The sequence below is a fragment of the Pholis gunnellus genome (assembly GCF_910591455.1).
Source record: "Pholis gunnellus genome assembly, chromosome: 11".
NCBI classification, from domain to species: Eukaryota; Metazoa; Chordata; class Actinopteri; order Perciformes; family Pholidae; genus Pholis; species Pholis gunnellus.
Window position 1 is genome coordinate 473,772 of NC_136538.1, and position 27,119 is coordinate 500,890.

Genomic DNA, 27,119 nt, shown 5'->3' on the forward strand with positions numbered 1-27,119 from the left:
ATCTATAGTAAGCACCGGAGCAGGCCTTTAGCTCCCGGCTTCAAACAATTCATTCACACCGTACGTTACCCTTTCTTACAACACAACTTTCAACAACACTACAACATTTATCACAAAATACAGCTGTTACAAAACAAAATGCACAATTCGCCCCATTCATTACCTATTACCAACCCCCAAATTAGATTCCCCTGAACTCAGTCATTATAGCGCTTTTAAGCGATTGAGCCTCAATCCAAAGTGCAAAATCCTTTAGCGAACTGGTCCCTAGAACTCAGTTATTATTGCGCTTTCGAGCGGCTAGCCTCCGTCCAGATAGCTAGCCCTCTGGCGAACTGTTCGTCTTCATCCCCTAGAACTCAGTCATACCAGCGTTTCGCGACAGCTAGCTTCCAACCAGTGGAGCTAACAAAAACGTGACCCGTTCTTTCGGCTTCTTAAGCTCGTATTCAATTTGTACCCTTCCCGTTAGAGTCGTCGTTTCACCGAAGATCACTCGACACTCAGAGCCGCTTATGCCACTCTATTAGCCCGTAGCTATATTAGCTTCTTCAAAGCTTGCGTTCTCTTGACGCTCCGTTCTCTTGACGGACCGTACTTCTGGACGGACCTCACCGGTAGGATTTCGCAACAATATCTAGAGCCCGAAGCTCATAGCGTTAACAACACTAGTTAAATAAGTATTTCAGATTGCAAATGCACCTCATACAGTATTACAGTCACTCTAAATTTCTACTTTACCGGCTTGCGTTCCTCCTCGTGTCCAGCATTCAGGAGACATCAATCGCGGGACACTTTCGCCTAAGTTTCCTAGTCTACCTATGCAGATTTTTATTAAAACGGCTCTGCGTACCTTTAGTTCGTGCGCACTTCGAAAGTGTCCACCGATCCACGTCTCCTCAGCCTTCTCAGAATCCCATTTGCCCCACGTTGGGCGCCAAATTGTTGAGGCTGAAACTGGTGGAGGAAGCGCAAGGCCGCTGCTGTGTTTACTTCTTTCTGCGCAGGCGCATCATAAAGTAACTCGATCCGGTCCAAATTCAAAACAGTATTTAATTAAACAATGACGACTGTAAACTGATGATGACAATTATAATCTATAATACACTATCGATAGTATGCATCTCGAGAGCAGAGACCACGTGCAACTCCCCTCACAGGCCCGACCAAGTCGGATCCTGCAAAGCGAACTACCATGGCCCGGCGCACGTCCTCGCAAACAGTCCTTTTATGTCCTTTGATGGTCGGAAAGTGTCCGAAATCTGTCGTAAAACACAAAGGCCGTCTTCTGGGGTCAGTGATTGGCTTCCAATCGCTCTGACGCCTCCTTCATCGATCCACTGCTCATCTCAATGGCTAGACCCCTTGTGACATCACCTCTGACATCACCTCTGACCTGGGACCGCATGGTCTTACCCAGGAGTGCTCTCTGTTTTATGGCCGTCTGCTTCCCTTCAGTTGTCTCCGGTTCTCCTCCTCCTTCCTTGGCCATTTGTCCAGCACCTCTGTGTCCCCTTTGATGTCTCTGCCTCATGGCTCAGAACCCCCTAACCTATGTGACTATACTTTGATTCAATACTTCCAATGATTATGTTAAAGACTCCTACAAGTAAACTTATTGCAAACATATTATATCTTCTATAAGTAAACATCCTGTAAACCTATATTACATTCCATAAGTAAATATATTGTGACTCTTAACATAATTTACATTCTCATCATTGTGACAATTTTATTCACCACTAGCGGTGCTATAAATTCTACTAAATAATGCTTTTAATTCTTAAATTCTCCACAACAGTCACGTAGCTCTTCGTTGCCCTGGAGCACTTTAAACCAGATCTTGAAATCTTTTGTTTTCCACAACAGAGTATGGCCTCATGTCTGCAGCAATAAATACCCCAATAGATGCTGTAATATCTTTAGCCCGGTCTGATTCTGCCACAAATGGTTTCTTAATAACCCGAGAGCCCCCCAATTGGGGGTCTATGGGGGGGGCGACAGAGTACACACATGTAGTAAAAATCACTTCTGAGAACGAATTAAATGATATTTTATGATATTTCAAAAACCTATCTGACAAAGAAATTCTGATAAGATGGACCATGTAACCTATTTTAATCACTCAAAAACACATATATACACAAAGTATTACAAGATACTACAAGTACTACCACAATTTCAGATATTTTTCGCCAGGAGAAGGCGAGCTATGTTCTCCGTTACCGATCCCAGCCACCACCTACGGCACTTTCACAGACAAAGCGCATATCAAAGAGCACAAGGAGTCCACACTGAATCCAACAATATCTTCCAAATTCTTCTCCTTCAAACCATTAAAAAGTTACAATTATTCTGCCCCAGATATCAACACAGCCAAATAGCATGAAAATTGAAAAAATTAATCCTTTCAGCCATGTGCAGCAGGTCTCTCTCCTCCGTTCTGTGAAAAAACTGAGTCTCTATGAGCATGTATAAGGAATGGGTAAGCTTTTCAGTTTTGGCCAATGGGTTTGACCCATGGGGGCGCACCACGGTTTTCGATTTGTTATTGGCTTAAAATTCTGTCAATCAACTCAAAGAACGTATCATTACACTCCTAACTCTCTTCCGCATTCAACGCTATGTCGTAAGCGCAAATCGGCCAATCAGAAGGCTCTGTAAGGTTCACTGGAAGTCTGTGAAACTGGAGCTCAGACGAGGATGAGCACTGTTTTACAGGTTATTTTAGGGCCCAGGCACTCAAAATGATGCCAAACTGCTGTATTAGATAGATTGAACACTATTAGTGATAAAAGAAGTGAAATATATAGTTATATAGTATATAAAAGTACAATAAAACAGCTATAAGTGCTGCTTCCAAAATCAGAATTGGCGTTGGCTGACCTCAGCTGACCTGTTCACAGGCCTTGATTTCTCAGGCATACTTCACTCTACCAAGACAATTTTTTTTACAGACCCCTAACCTGTTGTACTATGACTTGTGAGGGTTGATTTGGGTGTATCTGCATCATTTCAAATCGAGAAAATTAATAAAAGTGCATTTCTTTCAGGCGAACCGGAACATTTTCAATTTGAGCTGTGTGTGATATTCATCCAGCATTTACCAGTAACATATACACTGATATATACACCTATGAACAAATCTCACAAGTGTTAGTGTTATAATTCCATTGAAATTATTCAAATAGACCTTGTAGTTAGAGAGATAAGCCCCTTTGAGTATGGGTATGAAATGTTCGAGCAGAGGCCTCAAAATAGGGCTAGGTTCTAAGAGATGCCGCGATGATACCTTGTTGTTGTGGCCTGGCCCCCGTCGCTGACAGAACGGGATGGTGGAGCTTCAAATATGTTGACATGCCCGATGTATTGTCCTTGTCATATGTCTTTCTCTTTATTAAACAACGCCTACATACCTTAGCGGTTTTGTTCACCGCCCTCATCCCGTCATTCTAAGTTACAGGGAAGACAAAATGCTCCCAAACCTGCCACTTAAATGATGCCGGGGACTTCTGAAGCTCCTCCGCTCGCCATGACTTTCACCGTTCGGGGACTTGTAATAACACTGTAAAAAAAAATTACTCAATTGGTCCGCGTTTCACAAGTGTGTGTGCTGAACCGTGAGGTGTGATCTGAACTGTGAGGTGTGATCCGAACCGTTCACGGATCGATCCGTGATCCGTTATACCACTATCAACCAGTGGCGGCTGGCCAATAGAGGGCCATGGGGCCTGGCCCCACCTTGAGCCACAAAAAAAAAAATGTATTTATACAAATTGTCAATATTTGTGTTTTTTGAACTATGGAATGTACCCAGTAATATGTGTAAAATATGATATCTGTGCAAAATATATGCTTTTCCTGCACGACCTCTGTGTGCACGTCTCAGCAGCGCTGGGGCCATCGAGTTTGGCCCAAAAGAGGCGGGTCTATGAAGCAGTTTAGCCAATTGCTGATTAAAGATATAAATGAGTGACATACAATTTAACCAATCAGCGTCCTCAAATAGATTCAGTTTAGGGCCAAATTCGTTTCAGACAGGTTTGGCTAGCTGGATGCAGTCATGCTAATAATGTATTTCGTTTTTTAAAACACCGGGGACAGATCCAGCACGGACCGTTAGGGAGTGAGGGATGAGGAGGTAAGGAAACACCAGGGCACACATGAGAACTCTGTCAAGCTACATATTAGGCAAAGTGAACATCTTTTCTTCTAAATAGTTGTCCTCAGTCTGCTGAACTTGGTCATGGAGGCATCAACATTTAATTGAGATGGTAAATTAACAGTGAAAAGTCATCATAGCTTATATATATATCTATATATGTATGTGTGTGTGTTTTAGATTATACTCAATATTGTATGATATATATTATACTATATATATATATATTATACTGAATTCCCTGTGAGGGTGACTGAAATACGATGTCCTACCGTGTTTATCAAAGTGTTATTTACGGCTTTTTTTCGTGTAGGAATAAATCTGAAATATTTAACTGCAAAGTAGTAATGCGTGTTTGATACCTTAATTTCTTTTGCTGAAGTTGATTGGATGGCCCTACCTAGAACATTTTCCACCAGCCGCCACTGCTACCAACTGATAGTATGGTTACTGTGTGTACAGCTGCAATTAATGATTATTTCAGTATCGATTAATCTGTATATTTGTGTAAAGGTGTAAACATCTTTTTTTTTTCAAGTTTACTGTCATGGGGCAAGAGATTTTTTTGCCATCTATTCTTCTTTAAAAATAACTAAAATCTGATATATTGTGAATAAAGGACATTTTAGAAATATGTTGGGTGTACCCAATTTATTTGAGTGGAACCTGTTGACAAACTAGAATTATGTTAAACTAAAATAAAAATAAATTAGATGAAAACCTTACATTTATAATTTTACTACTACAAACAAAATATATATTGAAAAGACACAAGTATGTAGCCTGTAAATATATTCCTTAAGTCCATATAATATAATTTATTAAATTGGCTAAGCTTAAATAGCTCTTGTTGATCAGAAATATAATTATCAAGTCGGCTCAATTCACAATCATTGTGTTACTCAAATACAAGTGTATTCACTTGGATAACCTCAACATTTTTGCTTTTAACTTACCTAATACATCGTGGAACCTGTTGACAAATTTACTTTATTAAAGTCAATGTCTCAATTTTAGACCTATAGGATGCTCAGCTTCTATTAGCCAGTATCCCATCCCCTGGATTGATGCGAACTCAAGATCCCGTGTTTAGTCAAATGCTTGTCTGATGATCCTTTTGATATAAAAGAAAGTGTTCCTTGTGGTGTTATGTCAATTAAATATTTCTTATTCTTATTATGGAGGGGTTTGTATTTTGAGTAGGTCCGTGCTCTTGCTCTTGGGTCTCTAGGCTTTTCGATAAAAATCTTTAAAGCAGCCAATAATACCAGCACATCTGTGAAAGACCTGTCTAAATATAGGCATGGATAGCTGAAGCTTTGCATTGAAGACTTCAATGGTGTTACGAAATGTTTTGCTGGCAGTTGGAATTGAGATCTTAAAAATATCTGAGTGATGAAAGGGTGAAGCTTAATATGATATTGTAGTAATTCTAATAGTTGGTGACTGAGTTGTGTTTGGAGTATGAACAAATGGCATTCCTATTATTTTAACCAAGGTTCTGAAGTTTCACGTGGTATCGTTATATTCATTATATTCATTTCGTAATGAGTATTTGTTCGATGGTCTAAGATAGACAGTACAGAGAGCCCCCTTAGGAGGGGGCTCTAGTAGACAAGAGGTTTTTAAGATTTTGCCTTTAGACAGGCTTTAGGGTACAACCTTCATAGTTTGTTTAAAGCATTCTGAGGTCTTTGGAACCATCTCTATATAAACCATCTTCTTGGATAATGAATTTGCTCAGTACAAAGTGAAACAGAGATTGATATCTGTTTCTACTTTCTCTTTTGTTCTTTGTGATACCACAATGCTGATTGGTATATGTTATAAGCAGTGCCAAATTTGGTTTGAAAATTCTGGTGGGGCCACACAACATTCATACAAGAAAAGTTGATGATACAATCCAAACATACCATAGATAAATCACATTGAACAATACTCTCACAGCCAATAAACTGCATGCGAGTTAGAGACAGGAGATTGTTGTGACTAATGTACCACCAACAGCAGTGATGTTCCAGCCGAATATTGCCATCTAAAATCACACATTGATGATCTGACAACATATCTTACCACCAAAGGACAATGTTAAAGATCTCTCAACTTCAAATGTGTCATCTGTTGAGCAACCTCATCCTTGTAAACACTGTACATGCAATCCAAAAGTTTGTTTTGAATAATGGCTGAAGTGCCTTTTAAATGGTTGAGCATCATAATGGTTCCTTAGTCTGGAGTCTCCCTCGCACATATTCTCAATTATGCATCTAAAAATGCCAGGTTTTCCACCACGTTTTATACAGGTTATAATTCTGCCAGGAACAGACATGTTTTCTTCAGTCTGACGGTTGTATTGTTCAATGCCACGTCCGTACGCACTGTCAGGCTGAGAGGCCATCAAGTTAGGCTTACTGTTCCTAGTAAGCCTAACTTGATGGCATTATCTATATGCAATGCACAACTCTCGTGTTTTACCAGCCTTTCTGAAAGATGTTTCAAGTCTTTAAATCAACTTGCTGTCCAGACAGTGTCCTCTCCAAAAAGAAGACATGGAAAGCAAAACAGGGCTTTTTTGATTTGGTAGCAGTTAGCCAAGTTTTCCTGTTGAACCACTCGTGGTTGAATCTTTTTTTATCTTTTCCTTTACTGACATATGATTAAGTCATCAAGTCGAGGTGGTCCGAAACATTTAATTTTTTGCTCCAGTTCTAAATCTTACTGCAGTTAAATAATCCATGAGTCATCAATACTGTTGTAACATTAACGTAAGTACAATATCAATCCCTCTATAGCGAGCTAGCAAGACGTGTACACACTTGCACAATTCAAATCAACCAACGGGATGCTTGTAGGGGCCTTGCCCATCAGGCCCCACTGACGAGCTAAAACTTCACATTGAACCAACGCATACATGCGCATGTAGTTTATCGGTCAACATCTAAATTGGAAAAAAATTGTGAAGTAGACAAAGTTAAGTTTGCCATTATTGTGTCTGATATAGAGAAAAGCCTATAACTTATTCTGTACAACAGCGCCCTCTGGTGGGGCCGTGCCTCACGGGCCCTTAATGCAAAAACGCTGATTATAGAGGTCTGCAACAGTCATCATTCAGTCCAAAAAATTGTTTTATGTGCTTCCAGGGGTCAGGCAAATGTTAGCGGGTAGATAAACACCATTTAGGGTAAACAGTCTAAAACACAAAGTAAATAGCACATCCGACACTATAACACTCCACAGCAGATGAAGTATTCCCATCAATTGTCAGTGAAACAAGACAACCTGGATGTTGCACTGATAAATAATCTTAATGCACCTTAAACTAACATAAGGGAAGGATTTATCTTCATGCTAAATGATTAGCCAGATACCCAAGTGGGCTATATTATAACATGGAGTAATCCCCTAAAGCTGCCAGTAGATAAATGTGTAAATCTACTGTAGCTTTCTTGTTCTGTTTAATCTGTGGCTGCATTATAAACAGACACAGGGGAGATTAGATGGCATTATTTGTCAAGTTTTGGATTTGCAGAGAATATAATTTGGCTCACATAAATATGTTGCTAATATGAGTATTTTTCATACTTATGTTGTGATTCCCCTTTGTCTACAAAGTGCACCAAATGGTCAAAAGTATGTGGACACCAGAACATTACAGTCACATCTGAACATAACATTCTGACACCAGTGGCATTAATCTGCTGCTATATCAGCCTCCGCACTTCTGGTTGCAGGCTTTCCACCAGATGTGGAACCACTGCAGGGATTTTCTCCCATACAACCACAAGAGCATCAAGCTTGGTTTATACTCGCCGTAGTGTCGCCAGCGAGACGTGCATTGTGCCAGAAAATGGTGCCATCAAGGCTTGTGATTTGTGTGCGAAGGCTCTGAAGTTGTTGTGGCACTTAGTCGTGCACCTCTGAATTTTTGTAACTAAGTGCTTTTAACTTAGAACAAATAGTTCACCGCCAAATTCAATTGTTTACAGGATAATCAACCTTTTTTTATTACAATGCATTTAATACTTTCTCTACAGGGCTTGTGTAAAGACGATTATTACAGTTCATTACAATTCCTCCTCTGCATTGAGGACGTTGGTTTATGGCGTTTTACCGGTAACACTCTTTTTGCTTCTTCACAGTACGTTTTGTTTGTCTGTCCTCTGGCGTTTGGGAGTCTACTGCAACAAGCAGCGCATTGAACATGGACGGCTTTGTTTGTGCTCGACGCTCACACATCTGTGGAGGCTCGCACCACAGTGCCTAACGCAAGTATAAGCAAAGCTTCAGTGAGGTCCAACACTGATATTGGGTGATAAGGCTTGGCTTATGTGTTGGATGAGGTTTGAGGTCAGACCTCTGTGCTGTGCAGGCCAATCAAGTTTTTAAACACCAAACTGGGAAACCATTTCTGTATTGACCTGGCCTATGAACTGTTGCCACAGAGTTGGAGGCACACTTTTGCATATCACTGAGAATTCACAGGTTAACAGGAATGGGACAGGTCAAATGTACCGGCAGGCGGGCACAGATTCAGGTTCAAGTATCAGAGGCTGGAGAGCACAGGCATGAAGCAACATTTCAACCTTGATGACTGGCAACTGACTGTGGAAAAGGAACTGGTATAAATCCTGACAGGGTGATTGGAGAATGAGAAACAGGTGCAGGTGGATATAAGAGGAAACAAAAGTAGGCTGACAAGGGTCATCAAATCATTTTCACTATACGTTATTCTGATCTACTTCATTCCAGTCTGCCAAGTCCTGATACTTGTTTTCTTTCAGGTTTATGAGAATAGTTGTGTTGTCCAGCTCCTGTCAATCCTGATTCACTGTATAATATTCATTGCCGTGTTAAAATTCAAACCAAATGAAACATCCACCAGCACATTGACTCCACAACACACACAACCTCCTCCTCCTGCAGCAGAACCAAGAGGACCCCTTTTCAACACAAGGCACAGGGTTTAGTTTGACTGCCTTTGAATCCAGGTGTTTTCTCCATCCACAGTGGATGCTGATTAAGAGTGTCCATGCCCCTCTAGCTGAGGGGTCCTGGGGCCTCCTCCCTCCCTGAGGCAGCAGTGAGGCTGGGGAAGCCATCTGCCGGGCCGCTCTGAAGGAAGATGCTGAAGCATGCAGCATCTGCTACAGTATATGTCCAGCAGACTTACTGACCGCACTGATCACATCCTGTAGGTTAAGGTCATTAAAGTGGATCCAGCATCCTGCAGAATCCCCCTCAGTCACTGAACCTAAAACCCACAAGTGCTGGCTCATCGTGACACAACAGACATGGCTGAGTATCCTCTGTATTTACAGCATATTCATCAGTGTGGCTTTCTGTGGTGAGCTGCTCGTGGACAATATTCTTATGTTTAAAGCATTGAGCTGTAAGAATGCACATGTGTATCTGTCGTTGCCTTTGAGAAGCAAATCGGATTTCTTTTGGTTGAATGATTGACTTTGCTCTTGAGCTACACAGAGATCCTCATTCAGATCAGACCCGCTCCACTGACAGCAAGCGGAACAATGGAGAATTATGAAATGTTTCAAGCTTTACAATCAGGAGATTTATAATATAGTCTTGCTGCTGTTATATATTTTGACAGCTCGGTCCGATGCAGTCATGGGATTAGGCTCGATTAAGATGAGCCAGTCCTGTGCAGAAATGATCACAAGTGAAACACAATGCATGCCGGTTAGATTTGTGTCCAACTTGATCTTGACTTGATGTCATGCACACGTGGGCAACGATAACCTAACCGCATCAAGGTTGCTGCAGTCTTTAGAGCCACCTACTGCAAGACCCAGGGCATGATGGAAAACGTCTGGCTGTCACTTGATTGAAGAGCTGATTGGCCCAAAATTTTGACAAGAAACACCACGTTTTGTAGAAAGTCCTAATTTTCTGTGTAATTGTAATATTGAACACTAGATTGTTGTGAAATGAAGGTTTAATCTAGAAACATATCATGTGAGGTTATTTATATAACACTTATGAAAACGAGCAGACATGAAAAGAACAAAGGATAGAATAAAATGCCAGATACACACACATTTATATATTTACAAACCATTATAAATGATTCTGAATGTGGTCTACAAACTACAAGTAGCCTATAGATGGGATCTATTTCTGTGACTTCCTCTTTCTTCTTTGAAGGCTGCTGGAAACTGTCTGACTTGACCACAGCTTCATGTCATCTCCCCCTGCTGCTGCCGCCGGATCTCGTCCACTTTCCCATCTGGAACGGGCCGATTGAGTCATGTGATCTCAAGAAGACACTCAAGGGTACACTTCATGTGAACAGTCTGCTGCTGATGACTGACTAACTAGTTTATTTAGAATGCAGTATGCAGCCCAGTAGCGTGTGATTGGGAACATGGTGGCATGGTTAGGCTAAGGGAGAGATTATGGTTTGGCTTAAAACAACTTCTTAAGTTTAGGGGACCTCTGTTGTCATGGTTACAGTAATGACCACTTGGTTAGTGTTAGAGAACAACTGGGTTCATTTATTGACCAAATGTTAATTCTTGGAAGGAAACAGGAAATGAAAGTAGTCTCCTGTGTTGAAGTCCACAGTTTGTTGACCATTCATCCACTCTGACCTCCTCCCTGTGTGGACGTTGTGTCACTGTAATAACCTCATATGACTTCCTTCTTTTGCTTCTGACAGTTGAGAGTCAAGATTTCTCGGCCACATGAAGGCTTTGTCACCTGAATGAAAATAAATGTCTTTTGCACACAGTCTTTAAGTCAGTCCTGTACTGACCTCTGCTGCTGCAAATGAAATATAGCAACAGTGAAGGACATAAGCAGTGCTACACTGTATCAGAGAAGATCACAATCATGCCCCCTCCTGATCTTAAATGGTGTCATTAAAGTACCTACTACACTCTCTGTTAAGCCCAACAACATGTATGCAGAGCCCTTTATGATCACCCATCTCTGTGATGTAAGAAACTGGATGGCTACAGCTTTCCTTTGATTTCATCTTTAATAAAACAGAAATCCTCGTCATTGGGATCAAAATTAAAGTCAGTATTGTTTAGTTAGTTTTACTGTGTTCACATGTTTAATTGTTTAAAGGTCATCAACACGAAGAACGTGACTGGCAGTGTTGCACACAGGACTGTCTATGGTCACTTCTTATCAAGAGATCGTTTTACAAAAGGCCCTCACATTTGTGAAGTTGCTTTAAAATGTTTCGGTTATGTTTCTCATTTGTATGGATTATAAAGTACATAAGATATTTAATTGTGTGGTTTTATGTATCTATTCTATTTGTATTGTTTTGGCTAACTGACTGACTGGGGTCAGGTAGTTATTGGGTATTTTGTATACTGCTTCCTATACCAGCCTATGAGTATCTTGAGATTCCCCAATGGAGGTCTCTTCCACAGTCCCAGGTTGGAAATGTGTGTTTTAATAAGTTTAATTTTTTCAGTATTTGTCTCATTTCCTGTTTTATTTTGGCACCTGTTGTCTCCAATGTCAAAATGTCTTTAACCTGCATTCTCTCTAATGTCCATCAGGGGGCGACTCCTCTGGTTGTATAGACGTCTATGAGAAAATGACTCTACTTCTCTCTTGATTTATTACCTCAGTAAACATTGTAAACATGAGTTTATGGTCTCAATCTCTAGTTTCAAGTCTTCTTCAATACAGCATGATGTTCATTTAGTAAATGATGGTCCATTTAGAGTCAAATAGACCATAAAGAGGAGTATGCTTTTGGGCGGGGCTACCTTACAATTGACGGGTCGTAACCACTACCAGAGCCTCCTGAGGCCGCTTTTGAGTTCTTTGCCTGTTGCGTCAGTACTAGTGATACTGATACCTGCATTATACTCATGTAACACCCTTTTATGAGATGATTTCAAATCATCATTGTCCCATTTGTCAGTTTGGTCTTATTTCAAAAAGATGAATGACTTGAATAACAAAGAAAAAACAGAACATACATAAGCATGGGCCTACGCTCTTCATGATAACAATTACAACAAGGGTTTAACTTCCATTTAGTTAAATCTGTTTTAACATCTTTCCACCCGATTTGCAGAAGAAATGGAATTGACATAGCTCATTTCTGAAAAAAAACCTTGATAAGATAAACTGATGACAATATCTATGATGGTTCTCTGGTTGTCAATGTGTAGGCACACGTTGAGAGGGACGTTGTCGCTGACGGCGAGATAAAAATAGTTCAACTTTTGGAACGCCGCATGACGTGAAGAGGAGCAACCACAGCTTGTAGATATCTTTTCTTTCTTCCTTAAATAACAGTCTACAGTAAATGAATAGAGGAGAAGTTAATCATTTTAGTTCAAGACTACATAGAGCTTTACTATCAAGAATATTTTAGTTGCTTCTCCCTTGATGAACGTCACAACATGCGGTTGAAAGGTCAGCCAGTCACAGACAAATCAAGTACTAAAGATACTTTGAGGAATTTATGGTGTTGGAAATCCTTTTATATTTGTTAGTTTAGTCAGTGAAGCTTACTGATAAATTACCACTTCATCATCATCATCGTCTTTCCAGTGCGCTTGGTTGCCCCCCCCCGCCCCCCCGAGCACCTTGGATAAATGAATGAAAGCGGCAGGGTTGGCGTTTCTCCTGCATTTTTAGTCACACTTGTGAACGGCCCCTAATTCCTGATGCCAAGGCAAAACATGTGAAAAGTTAAAGCTACTTCATTTTGTGTTGAAGGCGGTCCCTGTGGCCAAAAATGGTAGTGTTTCTGAGCACCAGATTGCCTTTAGAAAATCTCTCATTTTACTGCAGCAGGCTCTGACAGGATGCCCGGATCAGTCCCGGTTTTGGTTCTCCCGTGCCTCCCTTCCCTCCATTGGGCCCAGCAATACAGCCTTTGTCTCCAGCAGTGTGGTGTTGGCTCCCAGTGGAGCAGCGAGGAGAAGCTCTGCTCCTGGTCAGGAAGGAGACGCTGCTGCTGGGTGCTCCCTGCAGGTCGAAGGAGGCAGCGAAGCAGGATATGGGTCAGTTCATTGTGTGCTGGTCGCTGCCGGAGGCCCCAACTGAGTCTGAGCTGAAGAAGTTTCTGATGCACCTGCATGATTTCATCTAGCGGTCGTAGCTACAGCTTCAAAAAATAATGCGCTGTACTTCGTAGATACACCACATCAAATTGTGTTTTTGGGAGTGCCGGTGGATGGGTCAACAAAAAACGATCTTACAGCCAGGAGGCTGCTGCTTGTTTCCCGTGTGAATAAGAAGTCAACGTTGATTTATTTGTCATGTAACTTGCGTACTTCAACCCAAACCACTATCTTTGCCTAAACCTAACTAAGCTGTTTTTGTTGTGAAGATGGAAGTGTATTTTGAAAAGACTGTATGCATGTAGTAATAAGAGGAAATGTACATGTGTGACTGGCTTTTATAGGAAAACGCACAAAAAATAAGGATATCATATCAAAGATATATAAATAGTTGTACAGGGATAGTCTACAATAATTAAGAATATCTATATAGAATTCGTCAATCTTCTCGCTGATGGTCTCCTTATAGGTAATGTAGAGACATCAGTATTACATTGAGACCGTTTCATAAGCAGTTTAAAGTTCCTCACAGTTACTTTCACAAGAATAAACCATTAAAACATATTTTTATAGCACTGTGTTTGTTACACTTCACAGATAAACAAAGAAACCCACGTTTCGCCCCCCGTACTTGATTTATGCAAATCCACATGTCGTCAGTCACAGGTCGTATAGCTCACTAGGTAAAGGGGTGGCTCTTGTATTCTGTTTTTAACCCATTAGACTAGACAGGCGGGTTAACTTTCCCCTTTTATTCCATGTTAATTACCAGCTGTTAACTGAAGTTAGCAGAAAGTTGAGTTTGTGCCATATGTTTATTATAAAACCTGGACCCGAGCGAGCCCCATTTGGGGTTCAGAGCGAGACAGTTTAGTGTAGAGCATGTCATAAAATGGACTTTTCAGAATAAAATATAATTAATGCTTCATACATGCTATATACCAAATTAACGAAGAGATTCTGTTCTACACTGTCCTGCAAGCCAGTGTACACACTCCAAACACAATTCTAACCAAACTCAAATAAGCAACTAAAAGAATGTTCACAATATCACTCTTTTTTTGCCATTGCTGAGCCGACCACACACTCCGGTAGGCGCTAATAAGAAGATGCTAAATGCTAACACGGAAAACCGAAATAGCAGAAAACACGCCAATAACACACTGAATCCAAAGATATCTTCAGTATTTCTCTAAGTCAAACCACCACAGAGCTGTGAGCAAACAAGCACCAGAACAACAAACCGCTTCACCGCTAATATTTCATAAACTCCTTACCTTTGTGCTGTTTTGATGTAAACAAAGGCATAAAAAAGAAAAAGCCCAAAACTGCTGTATTAGGATGTATTGAACACCATTAGTAATATACAAGTGAAATATGTAGTTTGGTACATGAGAAAATTCAAATGGCACACATGGTGCCCAAATGTGTCCAAATGCACATTTTGGAAACCTCGCCTAAACTCTCTGTACTAAAACCTATCTAAAGTTGTTTTGCTTCACTTTAGCAAAGTCAGACTTTGCAGAGAGACTGCTAACATGTTGTGCTATGATTTGTGAGAGTTTTTAGGCTAGCCAGGGCCTCATTTCAAGAAAATAATAACAATAAAAGTGCTTTTTTTTCAGGCGAACCTGAAACTTTTCAATTTGAGCTGTGTGCCATCTTCATTTACTCTTAACCAGTAACATATATACTGATATTTACACATCTGATCAAATCTCACATTTTTTTTTTTATTCTCACATCAAAATTATTAAAATAGACCTTGTAGTTACAGAATTACAGTCTCTTGAGTATGGGCATGCAATTTTCGAGAAAAGGCCTAAAAAAAGGCTTAGGGTCCAAGAGTTTATCTGGAGCCCTTTTCCTTTCTCCCTCCCTCAGTTGAATCATTTATAACCTTTTGTATTTTTTTTTTATGTGTACAGAGGCCTATTTATTTGCCTGCTAACATGAAGTGAATGCGGTTGTCATCTCCCTTCATGGATCTATTGGCTTTGACATATCAAAGGTGGAGTCAAGTGATCTGATTGGCTGCTGAGACTCCCTCAGCCCTTTGGGAGTTTTCTCCTGATGCATCAAACAGGCCAGATGGATCATCTGTCTGATTCACTTCCCACTGTCTGCATGTTCATGGAGGAGATATGTTGTACTGTTCCACTACCTGTTGGGCCTGGGATTCTGCAGGTTGCATTCATATGTCTAGCCTGCTGTAAATCACTACGACGCCGGTGGGAGGCTGGAAGACATCCAGTGAATTATACACACTCTTAGGGCCTTATGAGAGGTGATTTTAGGCTAGGCCTACCATTTAGGATCTGTTTGATCTCCGAGGAAAATGTATTTGTATTCCTTTGCTTTGCCCTCAAAGACCATTCATATGTAAGCACATCGCGTTCCTTTCCCTCTTGAAGCCATGTTAGGGGGCGTTTTCACTGAATTTTCCCTCTACTGATTTTTTCCCCTTTGCAGCATCAGTAGCACAGAGCCAGCCTCCAACCAGACTACGCTGTTCCTGCTCGCTCTGTGGGGGTTTCCTGAGGTTGGGAAGCTAGAGTGCGTACAAGGACAGCAAATAAAGCGAACCAAAACAAAGCGCGCCGTCTTCCACCGGGGGATTCGTCTGTCTTCCGTGCAGGAGCATCTCTGACACGCGCGAAAGAGGACAAAACAGGTAGAAACTTCGAAGGTTTGTCTTCATTTTTCCGTGCGGAGGCGCACAACCGGATTGACAGGAACGCTTTACTTTCCATGTCTGATGTGATTACACACATGCAGAGGATTAGGCTAGCTACATGAAAAGAAGGGGGCGGGGGGCTTGTTCGAAGAAATGGGCCGTTATGGTCAATGTCTATATGAGAGCACCACGCGAAAGTGACTCGTGGAATGTGTATCATTTTGTGAAGCCAAACGGTGATGACCTGGCGGAGCTAACATTCACCCTTGGCTTTATGGTCTCCCTCCCGGCTGACGTAGAGCAAATACATAAATTCAGCTCCCCGTTCAAGCTCGCGTCCCCGTGTCGGGCTTTTCTACTATCCAAATAACCGAGGAGTCGATATTAACGTCTGCGTAGCGACGTCGAAGGGGTGTTGCTCGCTCCACTGTAACGTTGGGTACAGTAACGCTAGCTAGCTTACATAGCCCCCGGTGACATTCCCGTCTTTTTTCCATTCGGCTCGTGCACCCCACGTCGCACGCACGCACGCACCATATCCGTCCACCTTAAACGCCAGCGGTGAGCTCCCCGTATTCATTATTGTCTACGTGTAAATCATGCGAGTTCCAGCGGCACTGCTGTAGGCCGCAGCCGCCCAGAGCGCTCACTGCTGGGACTTGTTTACATGGACACCTCGGGGGGAAATGTTGACCTCCCGTCGCAACATGCTACAAAATAAATACAATCCGACTGGCCTTCATTATGGCACCCACAGAGACAGATAGTGGACGTGACGTATGTTGTTTGTCCTCCAAGCACAACACTGACAGCCAGCCCCCCCCCCCCCTCTGTATCAGCTGTGGGTCGTCATGGTGATTAGGCTGATTCTCCTGACTGAGTTCATCATGTGTTACACTGCATATTGAGAGAGGCTGTGTGTACTATTTGACAGGTGAATAAAGATTTAAGAAAGACGGGGAAAGCATCGATTAAAGTCACAAGTTGTCACATTTTATTCAACCCTCGTAACTCATTTGTTAAAGCATATACGTATGCTTCAATGGAATTCATTCTGATGCAAAAACAAGTTAATTGTCCAAGCAGAAGGGTTTGTGGAAGAACTAGTTAATTTCCTTACTTTTTGGCAAATTTAAGCACTTTCAAATCCACTGATGCGGCACTGTGGTCGTGTCTATTGTAAAAGGCTCCGTTCACTTTCGCTACTGAGAGCTGGCTGGGAAATGTGCAAAGTGAGCTGCTGACATGACGTTTTGGTAATAATTGTTTAAGTTTTGAAATTTGAAAACCTAAAATTGAATCTACAGTTTTAGTCAAACTACTTTCAAAGATTTAAAAAGCCCGTCTGTTCTGTGGATTGTCCAAAGAGACCTGGGCCCTATTCCTCGTACGTGGCTAACTGAGTTAGCCGGATAATGTTCAGGATGAGATTATATAAGTGAGGCTTTTCGGTTCCTCGAAGCAAGTTTGGAAAAATCACCATAGCAACACATCCATAAGCCTGAACCTGCTCCAGAGCAGGCTTGAGCTAGATCCGCTGGATCAGCTGCCACTCCCCCGGAAAAACATGTCAGCTCCCTTCCTCAGAGATCCATCGATGAGGAAGCGATATTAGTTAGATCAGCGTTTTATAGGGAGAGAGTTCTTCGAGATCGCCAAGATCCGTTATCACATCATGACTTCCTGTACGAGCGCTATCGATTCTGCCGACAAGGAATCATTTATTTAAAGACCTTCTGGAGCCGTACATTGAACACCACACGCCATCTACTGTCTCACAGACTGATGCAGCCTCGCGCTGTGTAGCGATGGTTCATGTTTGTACAGTGTCGGTGATGTGGAGAACATCGGGAAAGCCACTACATGCCGTGTTGTTCATAAAGTTTATTTGGCGCTTAATAAACTTCTGGATGTGTTCATTACATCACCATGGCAACATGTTGTATTGACTCACCATTCTGGATAATGTGTGTGTGCTTAGTGTTTACTTGCTCCCGTGTCCTCTTGATGGCTGGTTGAACTACATGATGGTTGAAAGCACTCATAATGATGTGACAGTATTATTAGTACACCATAGATATCATTATTGTAGCACATGATGAAGGTGGACTCATGATAAGAAGAGAGAGAATTACACACAATTTATTTTCACTGCTTATTATGAATAATACACACACACTGATCCGCCCATACACAGATTCACACACATATTCAAACTCCTATTCTATATAATAATCTACACATACATGTATATACACATATATATATATAGTACATGATACATAAGTGCATACACCTACATATATCCTCATAAGTATCTATTAATTGGTATCAGTTAGATACTCTTTGGGCTTGTTTTTATCTACTTATTCTGAAAGAGTTGAGATAATTATTTTCGCTATAGATCTCATTTGATGATGCGTTCCATGAAGCCTACTACCAGCAGCACATTTAAAGAAATATCATCTGATTGATTGAGGTGATGAGGCTCTTAAAATTAACCTATACATTTTCCCAACACTTGCGCATTTGTCTGTGATGTGTCGCCATGCTTCTCGTCTAGCCCTCGCAGCGGTGGCGGTGTTAGATGTTGCCATGATTATGGTCTTGAATTCCTCATACGCGTTAAAAGAGGCTCTTTCTTTGACTTTATTTGCCGTTGTACTGTTAGAAAATCATGGGTTCGGTGATCGACGCTTCCCCCTTTTGAAGTAGGACGGGCACGCGCAACGATCCTGTTGACTGACGTCTGGTTCAAATTAACGAGACTGTTTGAGCGGATCAGCCTTTGAGGAACCGAGATAGCCTGACGTCAATCATCGAGTTAATTTAAGCTGCTAATAGGACATTTGATCGACTTAGTTGAACCACGTACGAGGAATAGGGCCCTGATACATTTTTAAAATGTAATCATTATATCGTGACCAATACAAACAAAACTCCATCCATCTCCACAGTATTATGGTGGAGGCAGAAATCCAAGAGACAGATGTCAAAACCTGGACAAATACATTCACAACTATACAGTATGTGGACTGATGCCACATTTTTGCTTTCTTTTTGCAATTTAGGAGAAGTAACCCTTCCACAATATGTATGTTGTTTGTGTGCTTAGCAGGATGTCAGCCAGAGGAGGAAAGAAGAAGGCCACCAAGCTGTCCCGTTCAGCCAGGGCAGGAGTCATCTTCCCTGTGGGAAGGATGATGCGGTATTTGCGCACCGGCACGCACAAATACCGCATCGGCATGGGGGCGCCCGTCTACATGGCAGCAGTCATCGAGTACCTGGCAGGTAGGGCGATCACATGATTCAAGCTTCATACTGTTACACACGGTACACATGTTCGCTGGACTGTTGCACGTGTTAACTATGTGTTGTATGTAAACTTTCTCCAGTTCTACTGAAAGCGTGCAAATAATTCTGTTACACTTGTTGTAAAGTCGCTTATTCAAATAATTGAAGTAGTTTAACATATAATGTGTCCCATTATCATGTTTTACTACTTTAAACCTTAAAGCCAGTAACACAAAGAGGATCGGAGAAAGAAAGCAACAAGGCAAGCTTTATTTAGTGTTTTTTTATGTCCACATGACTCCAAGTAGAGTTGAGTGTGAACGTCTTGCCCGTTATATTCTTGTTCTTGACGGACTGGGAGTCACACGGTGAAAAGTTAACAAGTTTGAATACCACAACAACCACTGTGTGTTTGATTTGTTTCCACACTGTGTTTTCTCTCGAAGCTGAGATCTTGGAATTGGCAGGAAACGCAGCGCGGGACAACAAGAAAGGCAGAATAACTCCCAGGCACATCAAGCTGGCTGTGGCCAATGACGAGGAGCTCAACCAGGTGAGAGTGCTCCACAAGTGGCTGATATTTGGGTGGAGACCGTCACTCTTCAGGTTATCCCAATGTGTTGTTGAGGAAGAATAGATCATCATATTCCTGCTAACCAGGTGTTTTTGTTTGTTTGTTTGTTGTCTTCTAAACGAATAAACCCGTGTTAAACAGATTTCTAACTCTGGGTCCTTGTGTATCAAAAGAAGACAATGTAGTTCTAACAGTACACAAGTCACTTCAGAATATGTCTCCAGAATAGTGAGGAGAGGCTGAAATGAGCTGCTGGTAATGTAAAAAAATGAGTGCTGAGCAAGTTAACGCATTAATTAATTAACGACGACAATTATACTATCACGCGTCAACGCTGTTTTTTAAATTGAATTATTATGCGGACATTTTTAATACAAGAGCCGGGCAGCGAGCGGTGAACAGCTGTTTGTGTGGCGTCACTTCCTTCTCTTCCTGTTGCTCTAACCCCCCCCCCCCCCCCCCCCCCGAGTGACACGCCCGGTCCGGAACCCCTCTTCACCCCGTCACCGTCGGTCCGTACACTACCTACTCACAGTACCCGAGCAGGTAGTGTACAGATTTTTCTGACGATATGCAATAAAAGCACAGGACATACACAACTTTTTCATGAATGATGCAGCAACAACAAATGGTGTCAAGGTTTGAATAGTGATAGTACGATAGAACTCACGATAATGTGAGTTACAGTCTTGTCCCTGGAGTTGAGGCACATGCGTGGTGATGGTGAAGGTGTCAGCTGACAGCAGATAATGTGTGTAGCCGCTGATATTTCAGCAGGCGCGAAGGATCCCAACACTGTGTTTAACCTCAGGTCACCGCTTCTCAAAGAGAGCAACACTCGTGTGTTGTTGTGTGTTGTTTGACCGTACATAGTCAAACTCTTTGTTTGGGGAACACTTCCTCCATCAGCTTCTACGGGGGGTGACCATATCAAATGGAGGCGTCCTGCCTCGGATACACCCAGAGCTGCTCTCCAAGAAGAGGGGGGGCAGGGTGAAAGTCGACAGCCAGGCGTCCATTCCCGAGAAGAAGGTAGAACGCTCGAAGAGCAAGAAACCCATCAAATCCTTCAAAAAGGTTAAAGGCAAACGAGGACGCAAGCCAAAGGTCAGTGGACTCAACAGAATGGAGATGGGGGACCATTCAGGCCTCAGTATGCTTCAAGTGAAATGCTTCTCAGATTGTTGAGCGCTGTCTGAACCCACCTCTCTAACAGTGGAATCATTTATTTAGCTTTCTGAAACAAATCGGAGTGCCTTGGTAGCGGATTAGTTACAGCACATACCGGGTTCCATGTCATACCCCTTCTCTCTTTACTGTCAACAGTCCAATAAAGGCTGAAATCCCCAAAATAATGAAATAAAGCAAAGCGATTGACCAGGCCACTTGTCGAGCCCCATTTGTTGACTTCATCAGAACAGGAAACAGCTTGGCTTTAGACATGGTTGGGCAACATGTGGTGAACTAGTTTGTTGGTAACATACAGAGACCATTAGTGGACTAAGCCACACATCTCAAGCTGACATGTCCCTATATATTTTAGTACCTGTAAAGTGTGACAAAACCAGTCAAGGTCCACTTATCAGCTGTTTGTGGAGCTTTCTACCACTTCTCATGGAAGGTCCAACACAAGACCGAGTCTGAGCAGCTCCGTGATCCAGTCGAGTTGAACTTGATTGTCTGTCGAATATATTTGCTTTAGAAAACCATAAGATATGGTGGAAAGCTACAGAAAGAGCTAGTAAGTGGACCTTGAGTTAAGATTATTTGATCAACTGCGTCCAGGAATGAACTATCATGCACAATGTGTTTAACCTTTATTTCATTTAAGGAGAAATGCCACACTGTCAACGAGTACTGAGGTGTGATGCTCAGCTGTCTTATTATCTGTTTTAATTGGTTTAAATCTGCCATTTTTCTCATCTGGCAAAGAGCACAGACAACGAGTCTGTACCGAACTCCACAGTGGAAGACGGTCCTGGAGATGGGTTCACCATCCTGTCAGCAAAGAGCCTGTTCCTTGGACAAAAGGTAATGTAGTGATATCTAATGAGCTGAAGCTGCTGATGGATAATAAAATGATCAACTGGAACTTATTCATGTTAAGGTCTTCTAGGTGACAATCTCGGTCTACTCTAGGACATTCACCACATAGACTAAGTTAGAGAACTACAGCAGCTGTTTCCTCTCTCTGTGTTGACGACCTTGTGAATCCACAGCTTTCACTAACGGAGAGTGAAATCAGCAAAATTGGAACAATCAAAGTGGAGGGGATAATTAACCCGACAAATTCGGAGATGGACCTCAAAGACGGAGTAGGTGAGGAGGACATGTTCATGTGTACTCTATTTCTTCTTCACAAGTGTCCACGCTTCCCTCTACCCAGCCGGCCTTGTGTTGACCTGCTGCTGTGCCATTTTCAGGCAACGCGCTGGAGAAGGCCGGAGGCCGAGAGTTCCTGGAGGCGGTCAAGGAGCTGCGGAAAGCACAGGGGCCTTTGGAGGTGGCATCAGGTACAGAATCTTCACACATGGAGCAAACTGTTTGAGATGCTGTTTCAGCTTGTTTTTAATGGAGCTGTAGAAATGTGCTCACCCATCCCTGTGCTACCGTCCAGTATTTCCATCTTTCTTCAACCTTGAAGGACCAACAGCTTTCACATAGATCTGGTTTGGTTCCTCTTTGAACTTTTGAAGACTTATAAGTAATGAGTCCAACGCTGTTCATGCTACAGCATTCTGATGGAGTCCTGATGCCAGAAATCAACAGAAACTCCTGACTGTGGCTCAGACGTTAGTGCGGGTTGTACCTCAATCAGAAGATTGGCGGTTCGATCCCGGTTCCTCCAGTCCATGTCATTGGCCAAAACCAAATTTCTCCCGAAGGCCGCTGTGCCATCGGTGTGTGAATGTTGTATGAATGTTAGTTAGTCCTGGTGGATGTATGAATGGGTGTGAATGAGTAACTCCACATAGGAGTGAGGCAACAGTGCTAACCACTACACCACCGCGCCGCCCTACTCAGTTTGTGTTGTATTATATTCTAAAGTGACTCTGTGCAGAAAGCTCTAGGCCCAAAAGCATCTTAAGGCTAAGATGATTGTACAAACCGTCTTCAGCTTAAAGCTAAATGAAGCTCCGCCCATCGACTGGAGCAAACCGTCTCATGTGTCTGCTGAACCTTTCACCAAAGTAAGTTTGGAGGAGAGAGAAAGGCAGTGCAGTAACAGACATTTTGATTCCTTTGATCAGCGCTGCTTAGTGTGATCGGAGCTCGCGAGCAATCATTTTCAACAGCTGCGACTGAATTATAAAAAAACAAATAGTTTGAGGAATGCAAGGGGCCCGAGGGCTCAAGTGAGTAAAATGAATGCATTAAACAGGGAGTCTAAGGGTTAAACTCTGTGTCTTTGCAGTGGCAGTGAGCCAGGCCACTGGGATGGCAGCCCGCTTCATCATCCACTGTAACGTCCCTCAGTGGGGCTCAGAGAAGTGTGAGGACCAGCTGGAGAAGACGGTGAAGAACTGCCTCTCGGCGGCAGAGGACAAGAAGCTCAAGTCCGTGGCTTTCCCTGCACTTCCTGCTGGACGGTGAGCTCTACTCTGACACACTGCTCACTTCAAACTAATCTATTAATCCACTGTGAGCTGACACGCAGGTCACCTGAGCTTATGCACTGAGTGGGAACATGAACGTCTCATTCAGGCTGTTTGACTGCTTAGTGTCCATGCACTGAAACAAAGAGGTGTTGTTAATGATTAGTACCATTAGACCCAGTATCATCTCCCAACTCTGAAGTGAAAGGCAGTCGGCTCAATGTTACGACCACAGCAGCAGGTACAACTATCTCTAAATCATCATCTCTTATGTACAGAGAAAATGTATCAGATTCTTCTCCATCAGAAAATGATTATATTTATTCTCATGATTTTGATGAATAAATGAATATCCAGCAAAACCAGAGCCCCAACTTAAATTATCATCATCCTCTGCTTTACAACCCAGAACCATTATAAAAAGATGATTATAAAAGATGAAATAAACTCTGTGGATGCACCGTAAGAAGTGGTGATCGATGGTCATTAATAAACCGAAAACACTCTTTTTCCAGCAGTGACACAGGAGGCCCACATGTGGAACGCCTTGTTACAGATGTGAACCCTCCCATTAACCAGACTGAAGACTAAAACACGTCACTTTAACAGATCGATGAAAGCACCAGTGTTGTGTACTGTTGCTGTGTTTTTGACCACACAATCAGTTATTTTGATGTGTGTACTGCCTGCTGGGGTTAAGGCCGTGTTCAGACCAACAGCGGGGGGGCTAATGCAGGGTCCCCCGGCGAAAGGTTGAACCAGCCTCAACTTCTGCTGCAAAACAATATGACGTCATCCAACAGGTGCTCTGGTGGATAATTGACATATGTGGTAGAACCCCATATTTCCACTTAACCTCGGGATCGTCCCAACAAAGCATGAAGCTACACTGCCTCGACAACTAAAGGCCTCAACACAGCAGTTGTAACATCCTGGGAGCCGTTACAGACCGCAGGTGTGACGAATAGACAACAGCAAATGCAAAATACTCACCTGCCAATAGTAAATGTCTTGGGCTTTTATTGTGAAAGGTAAGAAAGGAAAGGGTGGATCTGGTCTGAGCTGCTATGGTCAAGGTTTGGACCTCTGAGTTACATTAATTAAAAGGTGCAACTCAACCTGTTTCTCACAATGTGATTGGTTGATGCCTTTGTTTTCAAAAGCTCAGAAAAACCGACCTCATTGAGAAAAAGCAATGTTGCTTTTTTTGTCTTTTTTTATCCACGTTGTGTGAGACAAAAACAGTTGTATGTTGCCAGCGAATTAATCGCTTGAAAAAAAATATATTTAATATATATTTTCAATATATTTACGCAGCAAAACATTTATTTTGAGCTTTCGTTTCCCAAATAAAGGCATTGTAGACTAGATCCACTTCTTCTGTTCATACCTTTCACAATAAAAGCCCTAGATGTATAATATTCACAGGCCAGTATTTCCGTGTTGTTTGTTGGTAAAAGCATTTAGAGCTTTTGAAACTGCTGTGTAGTCTCATAATACTTCAGGCTCTGGTTATATTTCTTGTCAGTCCCACTCGGCCTCTGTGTTTCACTGCACTGCTGTTAACCCTTCCAAACTGAGTGATGTCTGATATGGAGATGATTAGTCTGATTGTCAACTCACATAAACAGACTTAACATATTTTGTTGGTTGTAATTGTCATTTTATCTGTATCAGCAGTAGCCTAGTGTCAGTCTTATAAATCAGTTTACTTCTATTTACGATGACATTTCTCAGCACTATGGTTTGATGCTTCAGATGCTATTCATCAGTCTCCAGCGGCCTCTACTGTTACTGTTCTACATGAAGTCTTGGTGCAGTGAGATTTATCTCACCACCTCAATCTTTCTCACAGGAACGGATTCCCCAAACAAACGGCCGCCCAGCTCATCCTCAAGGCCATCTCCAACCATTTTGTGTCGTCCAGCAGCTCCTCTCTGAAAAACATTTACTTTGTTCTGTTTGACAGCGAGAGCATCGGAATATACCTTCAGGAAATGGCCAAGCTGGACGCCAAGTGAGGAGCCTGGCTTAAAGGGGTTGTTTTTTAACTGTTGTTTGTTGCAGATGGTGTAGATAGTTGACAAGACCGTGTGTGTGTGTGTGTGTGTGTGTGTGTGTGTGTGTGTGTGTGTGTGTGTGTGTGTGTGTGTGTGTGTGTGTGTGTGTGTGTGTGTGTGTGTGTGTGTGTGTGTGTGTGTGTGTGTGTGTGTGTGTGTGTGTGGGGTGGGGTGGGGTGGGGTGGGGGGGTTGATGTGGAATCTGTGTTGGTTAGAGAGGAAAAAAAAAATCTGTGTGAGTGGAGTGCTGTTCACCTTTATGTCCCCTCATGAGATTGTATTCTTTATAGATTAGGTCCTTTCAATCCGTACAGTTTGACATTATGGTCCCTTGTTTCAATGATGTTTTTACATTCCATGTACAAATAGAACCGTTTTGCTGGCCTCTGTAGTTTCTGATACACTTAGTTTACTAAAGAACTGTGGTTCTCATTCTGCTTTGAAATAAAACCTCAGATGTTTTACACCAGAGATCGGCTGTTGTTTTCGGAATGTTAAAGTTCTACTTTCATTCAACAGACGTTATGTGCAGACTCTAACCAACTATGTGTCTCTCAGTACTTTGACTTCTCCACACTGTACAAATCACCATGTAGACGTTCCACATGAGAACATGTCACATTTAATGGGAAGATCTGAGGAGAATGCAGCTCCAGGTGTCACCAAACAGACGGAGCCTGAGCCCCACCAGGGAACCTGGAAGAGGACAGACGACACAAACACAAGGAGAAGCACAACTGAAGCACATCATTCACACAGATGCAAGAAGAGAGGACGGGGAGTGTATCCGGTTCATCGCTGTATTGACCTAGCTCTGGTGGAATGTGATCCTTTGGGTCCAATAACAACAAGAAGGTGTCGAAGAGCTGAAGAAGTTAGCAGAAGTCTCTGGTCGCATGCTCTATGGGCGCTTTACTGAGCGACTCATACAAACTCAAATCACAAGCTACCATCTCTACAGCACAGAGGGGAGAGAGGGACACAAAGCTATTACCTGTACACTTAAATGATACATTGAGGCTGAGACCAACATGAAACTAATTTGACTGAAGGCTGTCTGAAGTTGGTCCAGTATTGAAGGAGAACGCTGCAGACAGCAGCCGCTCAACGGCCTGCAGTGTAATCGCATCTGACAACTCCTCACTGTCTGTACGTCCACGAACACACTGACTGACACATTGTTAATCTAAGTATCTGGTAACATTATGGGATACACACTCTACAGAGGATACAAACCTTTTTCTTTACCTTCAACTTGATCTGGTCTGTTAGTCCCGCCCCCTGGTGGACCACCATGGGACTTTGTTTTGGAAACATTATGTACAGTTGTCAACGGCGACAGACAAATGATTTCTCGATCCCGTTTGAATTGTGCCATGAATTACACATTTGATGTTTGTTACTTTAAAAAAAGTCCAGAAAGTCGCGTTTTGTTGTAAAAGTGTTGAAGTCTTCATTAGAGTGTCTAGAAGGACTGCACACCAGAAGTCTCTGTGTGTGAACTCTCACACTGTTGCAATCAGACAAATATTCAGCCGGGACGTTGAAAACCTTTTAGAGAACACTGGGCTTCACTTTCTGTACTCCAACACAACAAACTGTGTCCAGCCCGGTTCTCGTCTCTCCAACTCATCACATGACACAATAACAAAGCCAGAAAGCAGAAAGATGAGTTTAGACTTTGGATTGAAAGGCATCAA

General features: G+C 42.3%; 1 protein-coding gene across 1 annotated transcript; it reads left to right on the top strand.

Moving 5' to 3' along the window:
• Window positions 1–15,741: 15,741 nt before the first annotated feature.
• Window positions 15,742–25,505, top strand: macroh2a2 (macroH2A.2 histone). The gene is made up of 9 exons (XM_079169421.1): window positions 15,742–15,892; window positions 19,011–19,186; window positions 19,636–19,742; window positions 20,673–20,870; window positions 21,696–21,794; window positions 21,983–22,082; window positions 22,187–22,276; window positions 23,179–23,353; window positions 25,215–25,505. Exons 2-9 carry the CDS (start codon window positions 19,015–19,017, stop codon window positions 25,378–25,380), a joined length of 1,107 nt encoding a protein of 368 aa, XP_079025547.1. The 5' UTR covers window positions 15,742–15,892; window positions 19,011–19,014; the 3' UTR covers window positions 25,381–25,505.
• The last annotated feature ends 1,614 nt before the right edge of the window (window positions 25,506–27,119 follow it).

Bases quoted from the DNA above. Each gene is read 5' to 3' on its own strand.
- macroh2a2 (XM_079169421.1), top strand. From the start codon at position 19,015: ATGTCAGCCAGAGGAGGAAAGAAGAAGGCCACCAAGCTGTCCCGTTCA. The intron at 22,083-22,186 runs GTGAGGAGGACA...TGCCATTTTCAG, and splicing joins GGACCTCAAAGACGGAGTAG to GCAACGCGCTGGAGAAGGCC. The intron at 23,354-25,214 runs GTGAGCTCTACT...TCTTTCTCACAG, and splicing joins CCTGCACTTCCTGCTGGACG to GAACGGATTCCCCAAACAAA.